This window comes from Somniosus microcephalus, unplaced genomic scaffold (genome assembly GCF_052327205.1).
Source record: "Somniosus microcephalus isolate GS21.2 unplaced genomic scaffold, FLI_Smic_1.0 unresolved_chr7, whole genome shotgun sequence".
NCBI lineage: Eukaryota > Metazoa > Chordata > Chondrichthyes > Squaliformes > Somniosidae > Somniosus > Somniosus microcephalus.
In genome coordinates this window covers 40,984,283-41,004,704 of record NW_028225185.1, presented here as the reverse complement: position 1 = coordinate 41,004,704, position 20,422 = coordinate 40,984,283, and the positions used below count along the sequence as shown (strand labels likewise).

The 20,422-nt window shown below is 52.2% G+C and overlaps 2 protein-coding genes across 3 annotated transcripts in view; one reads left to right on the top strand and one right to left on the bottom strand.

Annotated features, from left to right (window-relative positions):
• The window catches only part of LOC147086833 (membrane-associated guanylate kinase, WW and PDZ domain-containing protein 2-like), a 105,707-nt gene extending 94,141 nt beyond the window's left edge, over positions 1-11,566 (bottom strand). Inside the window, exons 1-2 of the mRNA XM_085979017.1 lie at positions 11,449-11,566; positions 9,530-9,829 (exon numbers count right to left, since the gene is read on the bottom strand). Coding sequence (XP_085835143.1) covers positions 9,530-9,827 — 298 coding nt within the window. The 5' untranslated portion in view covers positions 9,828-9,829; positions 11,449-11,566. The remainder of the gene's footprint in view (positions 1-9,529; positions 9,830-11,448) is intronic.
• A 780-nt stretch (positions 11,567-12,346) lies between these two features.
• The window catches only part of gpkow (G patch domain and KOW motifs), a 67,796-nt gene continuing 59,720 nt past the window's right edge, over positions 12,347-20,422 (top strand). For both annotated transcript variants that reach the window (XM_085979016.1, XM_085979014.1), the window contains exon 1: positions 12,347-12,529. In XM_085979016.1, coding sequence (XP_085835142.1) covers positions 12,387-12,529 — 143 coding nt within the window. In that variant the 5' untranslated portion in view covers positions 12,347-12,386. The remainder of the gene's footprint in view (positions 12,530-20,422) is intronic.

The following is a 20,422-nucleotide window of genomic DNA, read 5'->3' as shown; positions in this document are numbered from 1 at the left end:
CAAAGATGGGTTTTAATACTTAGAACAGAGACGGACAACATGCAGCCGGGGAACAGATAGCAGAAATACCAGCAAGGTCGAATAACAAACATCAAAAGACAAACAGAAGTGATAAGGGAATCGTAAAATGCAAAACATCACAGGGTGGTGGGATAATAGACAAAAATGGAGCTGAAAAGTCATAAAATGTCCTTAAAGAAACAGAACAAAACATTCCTGAGAAAGATAAGAGGGCGGCCTCGTCAGCCATGCAGAAAGGGACGGCGAGGGATGCCTTCCCGCTTCACAATTGGACAATAGGATGGGGGATCAAGTGATTGACACCAGGTGATTGCCAGCCCACTAAAATAACTATAAATATAGACGACCGAGAGGGGAAATCAGGCAGTCGGGGGCGAAGGCTTCTCCGAGGTGTCTACGGCTTAACACCGTGGTCAAGTTTAGCCTCTGAGGTGGCTGACGGCCTAACACCTCCAACAGCTTGAGAAATTACCCAACGGAAGTGACCACTGCAGCAGGCTGCAGGAAGCCACCCAATCCAAGACCACCCTACTGCCTCCCCGTCCGTCCAGTCGTGGCATTCCGATTCGAGAGTCGCAGGTCGCTCTCTACTGTCATGGGTTGTATGTCTATTATACTCGGCTTAAACCATATGTAATACCTGATTATGCTTTAAAACTGTAGCCCTTTAATAAAAAGCCTGGCGACTCCAAAAGCCCTGTTGGGTAATCTGTGTGTGAGCCTGTGATCCAGATCTTACAGTGGTATCAGAAGTGGGATCACAGAGTTAGGAGTTGTAAGGTTCCGGTCGGGGTGACCGGAGTCCGGTCGAACGCCCGTGATCGTTGCTTGGACTGAGTATAGTGTTTTTTTTTTCTCTCTGATAGAAGGGAGCGGTAAAGAGCTTGTTGAAAGGTAAAACCAGAAATACAACGGTGTTGGCATATCACCGGGAACAGTTGATAGATAGCCTGAAGGAGGTGAAGCATAAAGTGCAGGAGAGAGAGGGAGAGATGAAGAAGGAAAAAGATCTAATTTGCAGGCTAACCAATCTGAAAACTCAGCAAAGGAAGCGATAAAACAGGGATTTGGAAAGCCAGGAAAAGCTGCTGAGACACCGATTTAAAAAGGGAAAAAAGAAAATGTAAAGCTTTACCGACATGGAAGTTGTTAACGTCTGTGCCGAGACAAATAAAACACAAGATTTGCTGAGTGAAAGGATCCTTAAAAAGCGCTGGAATTTCAGTTTGTATGAAAGTGTGTGTTTTCCCGATTATGAATGTTTAAGAAGTTACAGTATTTCTTTTGTCTGAAAAATCTGTCTTTAAAAGAAAGATTCTGTTATGTGTGGTTTAGCTCCACCCACTTCTCTGTGTTAAAAGCATTTAAAAACTTTTGTCTGGTCTTGGATTTTGGAAGTTTTAAGAATGTGCGAATAAGATTGTGCCACAATAATTGCAAGAAAAAAACTTTGAACTACAATTTAAGTTAAGCTGGTGTGTAAAAACTGAAGAGCAACAAAAAGTTTGTTTAACAAAAGATTAAGGGGGGGAAATTCTGTTGTTTGCGCCTCCCGTTAGCTCCTTAAGAGGGCGCCAATTGGGGTGCAAAGCAACTTGCGCCCGGGCGCGGCGATGTTTGCGCCGCTCGCGAAATTAACTAGACATTTTGCGGCGGCGCTACACACTACCGCCACGATCTCCTGCGCCGGCAGATCGTGACGTCAGTCGAGTGCGCAACGCCCCGGACCAGATATTGAGTGGCGCCCCCTCCCTTACCGCCTGCCGCTAGCAACGACAGGTTGAGGGGAGCGTTTTGCTGTCAGAAAGGGACTGGGGGAGCGCTATTTAAAGGCGACCGCTTCCTGCCTTTTTTTGTCGGTGACATTTTTGCACCACGCATTCTGAGAGAGAGAGAGAGACTTCTGGAGAGATTCAACGCTGTGTGAAGGAGTTTTGAGCACTGAGCAGCACTTTGCAGGTTGATTTTGATTTGCCCTTCCTTGCTTCGCCAGCGCTCTGAGGTAGCGCCTCGCTCCTCGGCCTTTGCGCCTTAAGACAGGTGTGAAGCGCCTGATTTAGCGCTCCAATCACCTCCAGGGGCGATAAAAGCCAAGTTTGCCGTCGGAGGCGATAATTAGCACCAGGCGCTAAACTTTGCGCACGGCCGATAATGGCGCCCCAAACGGGGCGATACTGAAATTTTCCCCCTAAGTTTCAGTCTAAGATTTAACCTTGGAGTCGCGGTTGCTATGGTGAAATCTTCTAAAGCAGTTTGATTTGATTTGTTTAAATGTGAAAAACTAATTTTTCTCCAGTTATATTCAATGTTTTTGCAGTATTTTAGAAAGACATCTGAAGAAAGGACAATGAGAAATATGATGTAATTTACTGTTTTCTGCAAGAATGTGCTATTTTGTTTTGTTTTATCTGTTCTGTTCATGTTTAGTTAAAGTACGAAAACACAACTGTCTTTTCGATCGGGAAAGTTTTTTTAAATTTACGTGAAGTGACGCAATTGCGTGCGCCTGACAATGTTTTGCTCCACCTTCTTAAAACCTGCAAAGGAGTTAACCCTTTCCACTGACAGCTGTTTAAGTTCACCGAGCAACAACTTTAGTATGAAATTTAAAGATATTGGACATTATTAAATCTAAGTTTCTTAATTTTAAGTTAATATTTCCCCACAGTGACAGAAGGAAAATTATGATTTGATAAATTAACCCCTTGGGCTTTAAGCAGAGTCACAATTGATTATCTTCTTTCTTTTGCTATATGGAAGTTACCTTGTAAACTAATTGCAGCACTTCTGTCTCTAACGTTAAAACACTGTGTAAGCTACCTAGCCTGAGAATTACTTGTTTCTGAAATTGGAAATGGAAGATAAATTAATAGAAATTAAATTGAACATTGACAAAACCTGTCAGTTCAACAATACTGCTGTTTGGATTTTGGGATAATTTTGTAATAACAAAATGGACTCAGGCACTATATATTTGGTTACTTTTGGGAAAATAAAAGATCCTCTAAAATAATGATAAATAAAAAGTGTTAATAACTTGAACCAAGTGAGAATGTTTGATATGTTTTCAATCTTAAATATTATACTGGACAGCAAAGTTCCTCCAGGGCTCATGAATGAGATATGAATGATAATTAATGGGATGTGTAAAATGGAGAGAGGAAGTATTTGAGGGTGTGAGATAGAAACAAGAGAATTACACCATCAATTGAGAATTTTCCAAATTTTCTAGTGAAAGTCAGGAAAGTGTAGTTAAGAATAGTAAATTGATAGCTTTTTCTTGGAGACATTTGTGTCCCTGCCTATAATGAACTTTTTAAGAAAACTGAATTTGATAGCCTGGCCACTATCCAAGACATGCGGTGGAAGATGAACAAAGACCTCCAGACAACAGAAAATGCTGGAAAAACTCAGCAGGTCAGGCAACATCCGTGGAGAGAAATTTGAGTTGACGTTTCGGGTCGAACCCTTCTTCAAAACTGGAAAGAAAAGAAATTAGATCGAAGGCAGGGCTGCGATCGAACAAAAGAAGTGAAAGAAACAAAAGAGCTTAGACGAGATGGTAATAGGCTGAGATTAGGTGTGAAGTGTACTGGCAGGGCAAGAGATAGCTGCCAGGTGTGAGAGAGAAACAAAAGGAAAGGGAGGGGGGGGGAAGGAGTGGAAAAATTACAAGAAAAAATGTGTAATAGGGGCCGAGGTTATGATCTGAAATTGTTGAACTCGATATTGAGTCCGGAAGGCTGCAGAGTGCCTAATCGGAAGATGAGGTGCTGTTCCTCGAGTTTACGTTGAGCTTCCGTGGAACAATACAAGAGGCCAAGGACGGTGAGGTCCGAGTGGGAATGGAGCGGTGAATTAAAATGACAGGCGACCGGAAGCTCGGGGTCACCCTTACGGACTGAACGGAGGTGTTCCGCAAAGCGGTCACCCAATCTGCGTTTGGTCTCCCCAATGTAGAGGAGACCGCATCGTGAGCAGCGAATACAGTATACTAGATTGCGGGAAGTACAAGTAAATCGCTGTTTCACCCGGAAGGGGTGTTTGGGGCCCTGGACAGTGGGAAGGGGGGAGGTATAGGGGCAGGTGTTACATCTCCTCCGCTTGCACGGGAAGGTGCCAGGCGAAGGGGAAGGGCTGTTTGGGGTGATAGAGGAGTGGACTAGGGTGTCTCGGAGGGAGCGGTCCCTGCGGAATGCTGAAAGGGGAGGGGAGGGGAAGATATGTTTGGTGATAAGATCACCTGACAGCCCGAGAATGGCTTGTATCGGATGGCACGTGTGGCATAATATGGAGATACCGATGTGAGTGTGCAAAGGTGATTCGTTATGTATGAGGCAATTACCATCCGGGAATGTATGGTGAATCTGCACTGAAATACGGGTCTCAGACATGCTCAGTTACTTGACAACAGCGAAGCATGAAATGGTTAATGTGGCTCAGGAGAGCGAGACAACCTTTAAAGCACTGACACATACCTTATCGAGAAACTACCTAATTAATGAAACAATCAGAATAGAGTTAAACACACTGGTACCTGTTGGAGGGATTGAAATTGAAGTTGAAGTGGAGAGTTACATGGAATCTGGATTGGGACAATTGAGGGCCAAGGAGAAATCATGTTTAGTAAGAATTATCCACAAGATGGCTACGAGCAAAAGAGATCTGGAGATACCGCAAGGATCGGTCCTAGGACCCCAGCTGTTCACAATATATATTAATGATCTGGACGAGGGAATTGGATGTAATATCTCCAAATTTGCAGACGACACAAAGCTGGGTGGGAGGGTATGCTGTGAGGAGGATGTCGTGAAACTCCAGTACGATTTGGACAGGTTGGGTGATTGGGCAGAAACATGGCAAATTCAGTATAATGTGGATAAATGTGAGGTTATCCACTTTGGTGGCAAAAACAGGAAGGCAGATTATTATTTGAATGGTAATAGATTGGGAGAAGGGGAAGTGCAAAGAGACCTGGGTGTTCTTGTGCACCAGTCGCTGAAGGTAAGCATGCAGGTGCAGCAGGTGGTTAAGAAGGCAAATGGTATGTTGGCCTTCGTAGCAAGAGGGTTCGAGTACAAGAACAAGGATGTCTTGCTACAGTTGTACAGGGCCTTGGTGAGACCACACCTTGAGTATTGTGTGCAGTTTTGGTCGCCTTACCTGAGGAAGGATGTTCTTGCCATGGAGGGAGTGCAGCGAAGATTCACCAGGTTGATACCTGGGATGGCAGGAATGACGTATGAGGAGAGATTGTGTCGATTGGGCTTATACTCACTGGAGTTTAGAAGATTGAGAGGGGATCACATCGAAACCTATAAAATTCTGTCAGGCCTGGACAGGCTAGATGCAGGAAGGATGTTCCCGATGATCGGGGAGTCCAGAACCAGGGGTCACAGTCTAAGGATAAGGGGTAAGCCATTTAGGACTGAAATGAGGAGGAATTTCTTCACCCAGAGAGTGGTGAACCTGTGGAATTCTCTGCCACAGAGGGCGGTGGAGGCCAGTTCATTAAGTATATTCAAGAAAGAGTTGGATATATTTCTTAAGGCTAAAGGGATCAAGGGATATGGGGAGAAGGCAGGGACAGGGTACTGAATTTGGATGATCAGCCATGATCTCATTGAATGGCGGAGCAGACTCGAAGGGCCGAATGGCCTACTCCTGCTCCTATCTTCTATGTATCTATGTATCTATGTAATCTTTCAAGTCCATGATTTGTTGATTAGATGTGAAACTGTAATGTCACTTGAAAAGATTGTAAGACTGAATTTAACTGTGACTGTAATAATTGTGTTTTGTAGGTAACAGAGCGTGGGAAAAACCAGTACGAATCCAGTATGAGTTGATTTTGGTGGTGCCTCCTGTGTCACTACTACTGCAATTACCATGCTTTACGGGTCTAACAGGACCTGTCCCATCACCCAACACGTTTTTAAGTATGAGCTACACAATTCAGATACTCGGATACGACATTCCCCTGTTGTTTGAGGGTTTCAGTGAGCTCATGATGCGACTGAACTCCTCCCTAAAGCATTTTTATGTTTTGGAGCAAGACAACTCGAGAATGGATATTGAAATTGACAGCATAGGGGACAACTCACACTGGTGGGATATTGGGCATTGGGCTTAATACATCAGCACACCCTTAGGTTCGTATTATTTCACACGCTCTGGTAGTTCTCCAACTTGTAATGATAGTGTATTTGATATATGTAGTAAGACTTTGATACATAAGCCAATTGGTTACTCATGCCTACGGCTAACCAACACTAACAAATTAATTGAGCACACCGAAAGAGAAGATCTGAAGCAATGTAGAGGAGACCCCAGGCGGGGTAAGATCAGGAAAGATAGAAGAAACAGAGGATACCCCAGGCGGGGCAGAATTGGAACAGTGAATTGAATTTGAGTCAGGGGTCAGAGGTTGCTCCTTCTCCTCAAAGGAATGGAATGTAAGGAAGGGAGAAATCTCCGAGACTCCCTACTAACTAACGTCCAAGTTGAGAGAGCAGTAAGAGGTTAGTCAAGAGCCGATTGTGAGAAGTTAATAAGGATACTTCCTTCTCAAAGAAGGGAATTGTAAGAAATAGCTGTTCGATTCAAAGATGGGTTTTAATTCTTAGAACAAAGACGGACAACATGCAGCCGGGATCAGATAGCAGAAATGCCAGCAAGGTCGAATAACAAGCATCAAAAGACAAATAGAAGTGATAAGGGAATCGTAAAATGCAAAACATCGCAGGGTGGCGGGATAATAGGCAAAAATGGAGCCGAAAAGTCATAAAATGTCCTTAAAGAAACAGAACAAAACATTCCTGAGAGGGGGCGGCCTCGTCAGCCATGCAGAAAGGGACGGTGAGGGATGCCTTCCTGCTTCACAATTGGACAATAGGATGGGGGATCAAGTGATTGACACCAGGTGATTACCAGCCCACCGAAATAATTATAAATATAGACGACCGAGAGGGGAAATCAGCCAGTCAGGGGCGAAGGCTTCCCCGAGGTGTCTACGGCCTAACACCTTGGTCAAGTTTAGCCTCTGAGGTGGCTGACGGCCTCACACCTCCAACAGCTCGAGGGATGACCCAACGGAAGTGACCACTGCAGCAGACTGCAGGAATCCACCCAATCCGAGACCACCGTACTGTCTCCCCGTCCGTCCGGTCGTGGCATTCCGATTCGAGAGTCGTAGATCACTCCTACTGTCATGGGTTGTATGTCTATTATACTCGGCTTAAAACACATGTAATACCTGATTATGCTTTAAAACTGTAGCTCTTTAATAAAAGCCTGGCGACTCCAAAAACCCTGTTGGGTAATCTGTGTGTGAGCCTGTGATCCTAATCTTAAAATTAACATGCATTAACACGCATTAACACACCTTAACTCGCATTAACACACCTTAACACGCATTAACCCACATTATGAACTTATATTAACCCGCCTTAACTTTCAGTAATTCGCATTAACATGCATTAACACGCCTTAACTCACATTAACACGCATTAACTTATATTAACCTGCCTTAACTTGCATTAACACGCATTATTATCTTATATTAACCCGCCTTAACTCTCATTAACACGTCTTAACTCACATTAACCCGTATCAAAACGCATTAACTACATTACCACGCATTAACTTACAGTAACCCGCATTAACCCGCATTAAACTACATTAACACCTTTTAATTCGCATAACTCGCATTAACCAGCATTAACCCGCATTAACCAGCATTAACCCACAATAACCTGCATTAACTCGCATTAACCCACATTAACTCGCATTAAACTGAATTAACCCATTTTAATTTGCATTAACTCACATTAACCAGCATTAACCCGCATTAACTCGCATTAACCCGCATTAACCAGCATTAACCTGCATTAACTCACATTAACCCACATTAACCCGCATTAACCCGCATTAACTCACATTAACCCGCATTAACCAGCATTAACCAGCATTAACCCGCATTAACTCACATTAACCCACATTAACCAGCATTAACCCGCATTAACCAGCATTAACCCGCATTAACTCACATTAACCCACATTAACCCGCATTAACCCGCATTAACTCACATTAACCCGCATTAACCAGCATTAACCAGCATTAACCCGCATTAACTCACATTAACCCGCATTAACCAGCATTAACCCGCATTAACTCACATTAACCCACATTAACCCGCATTAACCCGCATTAACTCACATTAACCCGCATTAACCAGCATTAACCCGCATTAACTCACATTAACCCACATTAACCCGCATTAACCAGCATTAACCCGCATTAACCCACATTAACCCGCATTAACCCGCATTAACTCACATTAACCCGCATTAAACTGCATTAACACCTTTTAATTCGCATAACTCGCATTAACCAGCATTAACCCACATTAACTTGCATTAACCCACATTAAACTACATTAACTAGTTTTAATTCATATTAACTCGCATTAACCAGCATTAACTCGCATTAACCCGCATTAAGCTACATTAACCCGCATTAACCCACATTAACCCGCATTAACCCGCTTAACTCGCATTAACCCGCATTAAGCTACATTAACCCGCATTAACCCACATTAACCCGCATTAACCCGCTTAACTCGCATTAACCCGCATTAACCCGCTTAACTCGCATTAACCCACATTAACCCGCTTAACTCGCATTAACCCGCATTAACTCGCATTAACACACATTAACTCGCATTAACCCGCTTAACTCGCATTAACCCACGTTAACTCGCATTAACTCACATTAACCCGCATTAACTCACATTAACCCGCATTAACCCACATTAACGCGCATTAACCTGCATTATCTCGCATTAACTTGCATTAACCCGCATTAACTCACATTCACTTGCATTAACCCGCGTTAACTCACATTAACCTGCATTAACCCGCATTAACTCGCATTCACTTGCATTAACCCGCATTAACTCGCATTAACCCGCATTAACTCGCATTAACCCGCATTAACTTGCATTAACTCGCATTAACTCGCATTAACCCACATTAACTCGCATTAACTCACATTAACCTGCATTAACCCGCATTAACTTGCATTAACCCGCATTAACTCACATTAACTCACATTAGCCCGCATTAACTCACATTAACCTGCATTAACCCACATTAACTCGCATTAACCCACATTAACTTGCATTAACCCGCATTAACTCACATTAACTCGCATTAACCCGCATTAACTCACATTAACCCGCATTAACTCGCATTAACTCACATTAACCTGCATTAACTCGCATTAACCCGCATTAACTCGCATTAACTCACATTAACCCGCATGAACCCGCTTTAACTCACATTAACCTGCATTATCTCGCATTAACTCGCATTAACCCGCATTATCTCGCATTAACCCGCATTAACCCGCAGTAACTCACATTTGAGATTCACATTAACTGGCATTAATTCACATACAGGGGACACATTAACGTGCGAGCGGAACATGCTGGGGTGAAGACCTCACCTTGTGGCACCGTTTTGATTCGGACAGGGTCGGTGACGTTTGCCAGCAAGCCCAGGGCGTCCCTCTGCGTGAGGCCAGACACTGGCGCCTCATTGACCTCCAGGAGCAGGTCACCCGCCTGCAGCCTCCCGCCCTGGTGTCGGCCTCTCCCCTCCTGGGGCTCGGCCAAGTAGAGGAGCTGTCCGTACTCCGCTCCGCCCAGCACTCGAAGGTTCAGACCCCCCTTCTCGTCCCGAGATAAGGTGCTCTCACTGGTCTTCTGTGTCCAGTGATTGAGGCTGAGTAGCTTTCTCAACATGTCTGGGTAGGGGGAGAGAGGGGAATCAAGAGAAATTGCAGTGTTAGCATCTCATTGGAGTGGTGATTAGAATACAATGTTCTAAGTTCACTGGGCTTAAAGGTCAAATACCTAGTTGATAAGTAACCAGTGTCAACGGAAAGATTATTTACAATCAGGCTGGGTGGGGAGAGGGCACGGTTAAACTCCATCGACACTGTACCTATTAAACACTCCCAGGACACGGGTTAGATACAGAGTAAAGCTCCCTCTACACTGTCCCATCAAACACTCCCAGGGCAGGTACAGCACGGGTTAGATAGAGTAAAGCTCCCTCTACACTGTCCCCATCAAACACTCCCAGGGCAGGTACAGCACGGGTTAGATACAGAGTAAAGCTCCCTCTACACTGTCCCCATCAAACACTCCCAGGGCAGGTACAGCACGGGTTAGATAGAGTAAAGCTCCCTCTACACTGTCCCATCAAACACTCCCAGGGCAGGTACAGCACAGGTTAGATACAGAGTAAAGCTCCCTCTACACTGTCCCCATCAAACACTCCCAGGGCTGGTACAGCACGGGTTAGATACAGAGTAAAGCTCCCTCTACACTGTCCCATCAAACACTCCCAGGGCAGGTACAGCACAGGTTAGATACAGAGTAAATCTCCCTCTACACTGTCCCCATCAAACACTCCCAGGGCAGGTACAGCGCGGAGTTAGATACAGAGTAAAGCGCCCTCTACACTGTCCCATCAAACACTCCCAGGGCAGGTACAGCGCGGAGTTAGATACAGAGTAAAGCTCCCGCTACACAGTCCCATCAAACACTCCCAGGGCAGGTACAGCGCGGAGTTAGATACAGAGTAAAGCGCCCTCTACACTGTCCCCACCAAACACTCCCAGGGCAGGTACAGCACGGCTTAGACACAGAGTAAAGCTCCCTCTACACTGTCCCCATCAAACACTCCCAGGGCAGGTACAGCACGGGTTGGATACAGAGTAAAGCTCCCTCTGCACTGTCCCATCAAACACTCCCAGTAATTCTGTACTGTTACACAGTGAGTGGCCCTTACTGTGGGGGAGGACTGCTGATTGTGAGGCTGAGACTGAATCTGGGCCCCTCGATTGCCTGGCTGACTGTCAGCACAGTGCTGCCTCTCCTGAGCCTCCTGGGCTGGGGAGTGCGTGAAAGGCGACAGGACAGTCGCAGGTTGGGGGCCGGAACCCACGTCTCCCCTTCCTCCCCTAACCGTCCCCCTTCCCCCATCCCCTCCCTATGCGCCCCCTCTCCGTCCCCACACTCCCCTCCCCAAATCCCCATCCCGCCAAGCGCACCCCCTTTCCTTCTCTCCCCAGCCCCTCGGCTGCCCGGGACAGCGGGGGGTCACTCGGGGAGGGACAGCGAGCGGCGCCAACTCGGCGTGATGCGGCGGCGCCAAGGGGGGGGGGGGGTGGAAGCGGCGTTGCAAGCGGAGCGGTTCCTGAATGCAAAGTGACAGCTGTCCACTTTGGAGCGATGGTGATTCGCAGGCTCAAAGCTGCCCCCTCGAAAGGAGCTGAACGACGCAGAATGCATCGCCTTGCATGCAGTGCAGGGTGAGTGGATCAAGGGCAGTGTGTGTGTGTTTTTTTTGTTTTACCTGCTGCAGTGGGTGGCTTGGCCCCTGCTGGTGGTGCTGATGCTGGTGCTGCCCTCAGCTCCCTGCTATAATACAGTGGTGCATTCAGTGCTATCCATTGCCTGGGGCTTGATTGACAGGCGAGCCCAGGGAGAGCGAGAGAGAGAATGGGAGAGGTGGGCGTGGCCTCCCGCCGGCTGCCCATCAAGTCTCAGCCCCGCCCACTCCAGGCCGGAGCGAGAGGCCACGCCCCCCCTCCCGCCCGCCCAGGACGCCGCCCACCGGCCGCCAGCCGATTGGCCAGACGCCATCTGCCACTCATCAGCCACTCTGCCTCCCGATTGGCTGCCGTGGCCCAGCGGGTTGTGCAGCATTAAAGAGAGCTCTTCTTTTTTGTCAGCCGGTGCCTGTTTCTTTTCCTTCAAAAACTTCCCCCAGGTGGGCGAATGAGATAAAGTCGCTCACATGAGGGGAAGAAAAAAAATTAAATCCTCGCGCCGTGCCTGCTGGGACTTGTAGTGCCGAACGGGGCTTGGGCGGCCATTTTGCGCATGCGTGGTCGTTAAACGATTTTTAATTTTTTTTTTTCTCCTCACCCCACCGCGGCCAGAGATTTAATCTGGAAAGGAAAGGGTTCGACGGAAAATGAAATAATATGAAGGGAAATCGGGAGGAGGGCAGGGCGGGGTTGGCCGAATCTGGTCGCGGTGGGTTGTGGGAGTTGTAGTCGTTTCTGCTCCACCCGCGGACTACAATTCCCGGCGGGCTGTGCGCGAGGCGCCTGCGCAGTGGGTGCGATCGGGGTCGGCGATCAAGATGGCGGAGCGGGGTTGGCCGAATCTGACCGCGGTGGGTTGTGGGAGTTGTCGTCGTCTCTGCTCCACCCGCGGACTACAATTCCCGGCGGGCTGTGCGCGAGGCGCCTGCGCAGTGGGGGCGATCGGGGTTCGGCGATCAAGATGGCGGAGCGGGGCCCGGTGTCGTTCAGCTTCACCCGCACCGTCGGCAAAGTGCGGGCGGCGGCGTCGTCGTTGGTGGTGGAGCAGCCGCCGGGCGCCGAGAGCGAGGCGGTGAGCGGCCTGGAGCGAGGGGAGATCATCAGGTGCCTCTTACAATCCCTTACCCCCCCCCCCGCAAGAACCCCTGTCAACATTTACTATAGGGGAATTCCCTATGTCAACTCGTCACGCTGTCATGGCGGCCGCCAGTGCTGGCGCTGTTTTTTCTTTTGGGCTCGGAGGGGGGGAGCTCCAGTGCCACCACTGGTGGGAGGCTTTACCTCTTCCTGCACCATCCCCACCCCAACCACCTTCACTACCGCCCCCCCCCCCCCCCCCCCAATATACTCCAGGGTGGAAATTCGACCGGGGGCGGCGGCGCAAATATCGCTGCTCACGATGCGGTCTCCTCTACATTGGGGAGACCAAACGCAGATTGGGTGACCGCTTTGCGGAACACCTCCGCTCAGCCCGTAAGGGTGACCCCGAGCTTCCGGTCGCCTGTCATTTTAATTCACCGCCCCACTCCCACTCGGACCTCACCGTCCTTGGCCTCTTGCATATTGTTCCACGGAAGCTCAACGTAAACTCGAGGAACAGCACCTCATCTTCCGATTAGGCACTTTACAGCCTTCCGGACTCCATATCGAGTTCAACAATTTCAGATCATAACCTCGGCCCCTATTACATTTTCACTTATTTTTTTTATCCACACCTTTGTTTTGGTTTCCCCCCCGCCCCCATTCCTTTTTTTTCTCTCTCCCACATGGCAGCTGTCTCTCATTCTGCCAGCGCATTTCACACCTAATCTAGAGCTGTCTTTTGTCTCCACCAGTCCTATCACCAGCTCGTCTGGTTTTGAATACCTCTTAATGTCTCTTCACTTTTGTTCTCTCTCAGCCTGGCCTCTTAATCTATTTCATTCCCTGTGCCTCTTTAGTCTTGATAAAGGGTTTTGACCCGAAACGTTGACTCTAATGTCTCTCCACGGATGTTGCCTGGCCTGCTGAGTTTTTCCAGCATTTTCTGTTGTTATTTCGGATTTCCAGCATCCGCAGTATTTTGCTATCCCTTTAATACCTTTGCTTAACACAAAGCTATCAATCTCCGATTTAAAATTAACAATTGACCAAGAATCAATTGCCGTTTGCGGAAGAAACTTCCAAACTTCTACCACCCTTTGTGCGTAGACGTGTTTCCTAATTTCACTACTCTAATTTTTAGACTCTGCCCCCCTATTCTTAGACTCCCCAACCAACAGAAATAGTTTCTCTCCTTGAAGGAAAAAAAGAGTTGCATTTCTCTAGCACCTTTCACGACCACTGGATGTCCCAAAGCGCTTTACAGCCAATGAAGTACTTTGTTCTGGAGTGCGGTCGCTATTGTAATGTGGGAAACGCGGCAGCCAATTTGCGCACAGCAAGCTCCCACAAACAGCAACGTGATACTGACCACATCATCTGTTTTAGTGACGTTGATTGAGGGATAAATATTGGGCCCACGACACCGGGGAGAACTCCGCCCCCCCCCCCCCCGCTCTTCTTCCAATAGTGGCCGTGGGATCTTTGAAGTCCACCCGAGAGAGCAGACGGGGTCTCAGAGTAGCGTCTCATCCGAAAGACGGCGCCTCCGACAGCTCCCTCAGCACTGCACTGGAGTGTCAGCCTAGATCAATGTGCTCAAGACCCTGCAAACAACAACTTGCCTTTAGCCGAGGGAAATGCCCCAAGGGGCTTCACAGCAGCGTTAGGCGAGGGTATACCTATCGGGAAACGAGAAGGCTGAGGGGTGACCTGGTAGAGATCTTTAAAATGATGAAGCTTGGTAGAGTAGGCACGGAGTGTTTCCACTTATGGGGAAGAGCATAACTGGAGGGCCATCAATGGAGGATAGTCACTAATAAATCCAATCGGGAATGCAGGAGAAACTTCTTTCCCCAGAGAGTGGTGAGAATGTGGAACTCGCTGCCACAGGGAGTGGTCGAGGCAAATAGCGTAGATGCATTAGCGTAGAACAGGCTCGAGGGGCCGTATGGCCTACTCCTGCTCCTAATTCTTCTGTTCATTTAAGGGGAAGTTAGATAAGCATATGAGGGAGAAGGGAATAGAGGGTTACGCTGATAGAGTTAGATGAGGAAAGACGGGAGGAGGCTCGAGTGGAGCATAAACACCGGCATGGACTGGTTGGGCCGAATGGCCTGTTTCTGTGCCGTATATCGTATGTTAGCCAACATAATTTGACACCGAGCCACATGAGATATTAGGGACCGGCGACCAAAAGCTGGGTCACAGAGGTCGGTTTTAAGGAGCGTCTTAAAGGAGGAGAGAGAGAGGCGGAGAGGTTTAGGGAGGGAATTCCAGAGCTCGGGGCCCAGGCGGCTGAAGGCACGGCCGCCAATGGTGGAGCGATGGAAATCGGGGGGCATGCGCGAGAGGCCGGAATTGGAGGAGCGCAGAGATCTCGGGGGGTTGTCGGGGCTGGAGGAGGTTACAGCGATAGGGAGGGAGGCGAGGAGGTCATGGAGGGATTTGAAAACAAGGATGGGAATTTTAAAATTGAGATGTTGCTTAACCGGGAGCCAGTGTAGGTCAGCGAGCACAGGGGAGTTGGGGCGAGTTAGGACACGGGGCAGCAGGGATTTGGATCACCTCACGTTTACGTAGGGTGGAATGTGGGAGGTCGGCCAGGAGTGCGTTGGAATAGTCTAGTCTGGAGGTAACAAAGGCATAGATGATGGTTTCAGCAGCGGATGAGCTGAGGCAGGGGCGGAGACGGGCGATGTTACAGAGGTGGAAATAGGCGGTCTTAGTGATGGCGCGGATATGTAGTCGGAAGCTCGTTGAAACTTATAAAATTCTAACAGGACTAGACAGACTAGATGCAGGAAGGATGTTCCCGTTGGCGGGGGAGTCCAGAACCAGGGGTCACAGTCTAAGGATAAGGGGTAAGCCATTTAGGACTGAGATGAGGAGGAATTTCTTCACCCAGAGAGTGGTGAACCTGTGGAATTCTCTACCACAGAAGGCAGTAGAGGCCAATTCATTAAATATATTCAAGAAGGAGTTGGATATATTTCTTAAGGCTAAAGGGATCAAGGGATATGGGGAGAAAGCAGGGACCGGGTACTGAATTTGGATGATCAGCCATGATCTCATTAAATGGCGGAGCAGGCTCGAGGGGCCGAATGGCCTACTCCTGCTCCTATCTTCTATGTTTCAGTCCCTGAAGTTGAATATCGGGCTGCGTATAACGGGTGGCTAATCCGATACTGACTGCATCGCATTGCATCACCAACCAAGACGAGTTTCTACCTCTAGCTCTTCATGCCCTCCCCATGTGCAATACAACGACCGAATGATTGGAAATGCATTAGCAATCTTGTGTGCATTTCCTGTCGGAGGGGCAGTACTGAGGGAGCGCCGCACTGTCGGAGGGGCAGTACTGAGGGAGCGCCGCGCTGTCGGAGGGGGGGTACTGAGGGAGCGCCGCGCTGTTGGAGGGGCAGTACTGAGGGAGCGCCACACTGTCGGAGGGGCAGTACTGAGGGAGCGCCGTGCTGTCGGAGGGGCAGTACTGAGGGAGCGCCGCGCTGTCGGAGGGGCAGTACTGAGGGAGCGCCGCGCTGTTGGAGGGGCAGTACTGAGGGAGCGCCGCGCTGCCGCACTGTCGGAGGGGCGGTACTGAGGGAGCGCCGCACTGTCGGAGGGGCGGTACTGAGGGAGCGCCGCACTGTCGGAGGGGCGGTACTGAGGGAGCACCGCACTGTCGGAGGGGCGGTACTGAGGGAGCACCGCACTGTCGGAGGGGCGGTACTGAGGGAGTGTCGGAGTGGCGGTACTGAGGGAGCGCCGCACTGTCGGAGGGGGGGTACTGAGGGAGCGCCGCGCTGTCGGAGGGGCAGTACTGAGGGAGCGCCGCGCTGTCGGAGGGGCAGTACTGAGGGAGCGCCGCGCTGTTGGAGGGGCAGTACTGAGGGAGCGCCGCGCTGCCGCACTGTCGGAGGGGCGGTACTGAGGGAGCGCCGCACTGTCGGAGGGGCGGTACTGAGGGAGTGCCGCACTGTCGGAGGGGCGGTACTGAGGGAGCACCGCACTGTCGGAGGGGCGGTACTGAGGGAGCGCCGCACTGTCGGAGGGGCGGTACTGAGGGAGCGCCGCACTGTCGGAGGGGCGGTACTGAGGGAGCGCCGCACTGTCGGAGGGGCGGTACTGAGGGAGCGCCGCACTGTCGGAGGGGCGGTACTGAGGGAGCGCCACACTGTCGGGGGGGCGGTACTGAGGGAGCGCCGCACTGTCGGGGGGCGGTACTGAGGGAGCGCCGCACTGTCGGAGGGGCAGTACTGAGGGAGCGCCGCACGGTCGGAGGGGCGGTACTGAGGGAGCGCCGCACTGTCGGAGGGGCGGTACTGAGGGAGCGCCGCACTGTCGGAGGGGCGGTACTGAGGGAGCGCCGCACTGTCGGAGGGGCAGTACTGAGGGAGCACCGCACTGTCGGAGGGGCGGTACTGAGGGAGCGCCGCACTGTCGGAGGGGCAGTACTGAGGGAGCGCCGCACTGTCGGAGGGGCAGTACTGAGGGAGCGCCGCACTGTCGGAGGGGCAGTACTGAGGGAGCGCCGCACTGTCGGAGGGGCGGTACTGAGGGAGCGCCGCACTGTCGGAGGGGCAGTACTGAGGGAGCGCCGCACTGTCGGAGGGGCAGTACTGAGGGAGCGCCGCACTGTCGGAGGGGCAGTACTGAGGGAGCACCGCACTGTCGGAGGGGCAGTACTGAGAGAGCACCGCACTGTCGGAGGGGCGGTACTGAGAGAGCACCGCACTGTCGGAGGGGCGGTACTGAGGGAGCGCCGCACTGTCGGAGGGGCGGTACTGAGGGAGCACCGCACTGTCGGAGGGGCAGTACTGAGAGAGCACCGCACTGTCGGAGGGGCGGTACTGAGGGAGCGCCGCACTGTCGGAGGGGCGGTACTGAGGGAGCGCCGCACTGTCGGAGGGGCGGTACTGAGGGAGCGCCGCACTGTCGGAGGGGCGGTACTGAGGGAGCACCGCACTGTCGGAGGGGCGGTACTGAGGGAGCGCCGCACTGTCGGAGGGGCAGTACTGAGGGAGCGCCGCACTGTCGGAGGGGCAGTACTGAGGGAGCGCCGCACTGTCGGAGGGGCGGTACTGAGGGAGCGCCGCACTGTCGGAGGGGCGGTACTGAGGGAGCACCGCACTGTCGGAGGGGCAGTACTGAGAGAGCACCGCACTGTCGGAGGGGCGGTACTGAGAGAGCACCGCACTGTCGGAGGGGCGGTACTGAGGGAGCGCCGCACTGTCGGAGGGGCGGTACTGAGGGAGCGCCGCACTGTCGGAGGGGCAGTACTGAGAGAGCGCCGCACTGTCGGAGGGGCGGTACTGAGGGAGCGCCGCACTGTCGGAGGGGCGGTACTGAGGGAGCGCCGCACTGTCGGAGGGGCGGTACTGAGGGAGCGCTGCACTGTCGGAGGGGCGGTACTGAGGGAGCGCCGCACTGTCGGAGGGGCGGTACTGAGGGAGTGTCGGAAGGGCGGTACTGAGGGAGCGCCGCACTGTCGGAGGGGCGGTACTGATGGAGCGCCGCACTGTCGGAGGGGCAGTACTGAGGGAGCGCCGCACTGTCGGAGGGGCGGTACTGAGGGAGCGCCGCACTGTCGGAAGGGCGGTACTGAGGGAGAGCCGCACTGTCGGAGGGGCGGTACTGAGGGAGCGCCGCACTGTCGGAGGGGCGGTACTGAGGGAGCGCCGCGCTGTCGGAGGGGCAGTACTGAGGGAGCGCCGCGCTGTCGGAGGGGCAGTACTGAGGGAGCGCCGCGCTGTTGGAGGGGCAGTACTGAGGGAGCGCCGCGCTGCCGCACTGTCGGAGGGGCGGTACTGAGGGAGCGCCGCACTGTCGGAGGGGCGGTACTGAGGGAGTGCCGCACTGTCGGAGGGGCGGTACTGAGGGAGCACCGCACTGTCGGAGGGGCGGTACTGAGGGAGCGCCGCACTGTCGGAGGGGCGGTACTGAGGGAGCGCCGCACTGTCGGAGGGGCGGTACTGAGGGAGCGCCGCACTGTCGGAGGGGCGGTACTGAGGGAGCGCCGCACTGTCGGAGGCGCGGTACTGAGGGAGCGCCGCATTGTCGGAGGGGCGGTACTGAGGGAGCGCCGCACTGTCGGAGGGGCGGTACTGAGGGAGCGCCACACTGTCGGGGGGGCGGTACTGAGGGAGCGCCGCACTGTCGGGGGGCGGTACTGAGGGAGCGCCGCACTGTCGGAGGGGCAGTACTGAGGGAGCGCCGCACGGTCGGAGGGGCGGTACTGAGGGAGCGCCGCACTGTCGGAGGGGCGGTACTGAGGGAGCGCCGCACTGTCGGAGGGGCGGTACTGAGGGAGCGCCGCACTGTCGGAGGGGCAGTACTGAGGGAGCACCGCACTGTCGGAGGGGCAGTACTGAGGGAGCGCCGCACTGTCGGAGGGGCAGTACTGAGGGAGCGCCGCACTGTCGGAGGGGCAGTACTGAGGGAGCGCCGCACTGTCGGAGGGGCAGTACTGAGGGAGCGCCGCACTGTCGGAGGGGCGGTACTGAGGGAGCGCCGCACTGTCGGAGGGGCAGTACTGAGAGAGCACCGCACTGTCGGAGGGGCGGTACTGAGAGAGCACCGCACTGTCGGAGGGGCGGTACTGAGGGAGCGCCGCACTGTCGGAGGGGCAGTACTGAGGGAGCACCGCACTGTCGGAGGGGCAGTACTGAGAGAGCGCCGCACTGTCGGAGGGGCGGTACTGAGGGAGCGCCGCACTGTCGGAGGGGCGGTACTGAGGGAGCGCCGCACTGTCGGAGGGGCGGTACTGAGGGAGCGCCGCACTGTCGGAGGGGCGGTACTGAGGGAGTGTCGGAAGGGCGGTACTGAGGGAGCGCCGCACTGTCGGAGGGGCGGTACTGAGGGAGCGCCGCACTGTCGGAGGGGCAGTACTGAGGGAGCGCCGCACTGTCGGAGGGGCGGTACTGAGGGAGCGCCGCACTGTCGGAAGGGCGGTACTGAGGGAGAGCCGCACTGTCGGAGGGGCGGTACTGAGGGAGCGCCGCACTGTCGGAGGGGCGGTACTGAGGGAGCACCGCACTGTCGGAGGGGCGGTACTGAGGGAGCGCCGCACTGTCGGAGGGGCGGTACTGAGGGAGCGCCGCACTGTCGGAGGTGCCGTCTTTCGGGATGAGACGTTAAACCGAGGCCCCGTCTGCCCTCTCCGGTGGATGTAAAAGATCCCACGGCCACTATTGGAAGAAGAGCAGGGGGGAGTTCTCCCCGGTGTCCTGGGGCCAATATTTATCCCTCAACCAACATCACTAAAACAGATGATCTGCTCATTATCACATTGCTGTTTGTGGGAGCTTGCTGTGCACAAATTGGCTGCCGCGTTTCCTACATTACAACAGTGACCACACTTCAAAAAAAGTCCTTAATTGGCTGTGAAGCGTTTTGGGACGTCCTGAGGTGGTGAAAGGTGCTGGAGAAATGGAAGTCTTTTTTTTTTTTTTTTTTATCAGCTTCACATCCTGTTATCAGAACTTTTGATCCCACATTTTGTGTTGGTGTTTAACATTGATCATAATGAACATCTGTATGTAAACATTTTCTGTAACAGTCGCCGTGTAGTTGCAGGCTTGAGCCACTTAGTGATGCTGTGGTGTGAGTTTTCCCACCCGAGTGTGAGTGTGTGTGAGAGTGAGTGTGTGTGTGTGTGAGAGTGAGTGTGTGTGTGTGTGTGTGAGAGTGAGTGTGTGTGTGTGAGAGAGTGTGAGTGTGAGAGAGTGTGAGTGTGAGAGAGTGTGAGAGAGTGAGTGTGAGTGAGTGTGTGAGTGTGAGAGAGTGTGAGTGAGTGTGAGTGAGTGTGAGTGAGTGTGAGTGAGTGAGAGTGTGAGTGAGAGAGTGTGAGTGAGAGAGTGTGAGTGAGAGAGTGTGAGTGAGAGAGTGTGAGTGAGAGAGTGTGAGTGTGAGAGT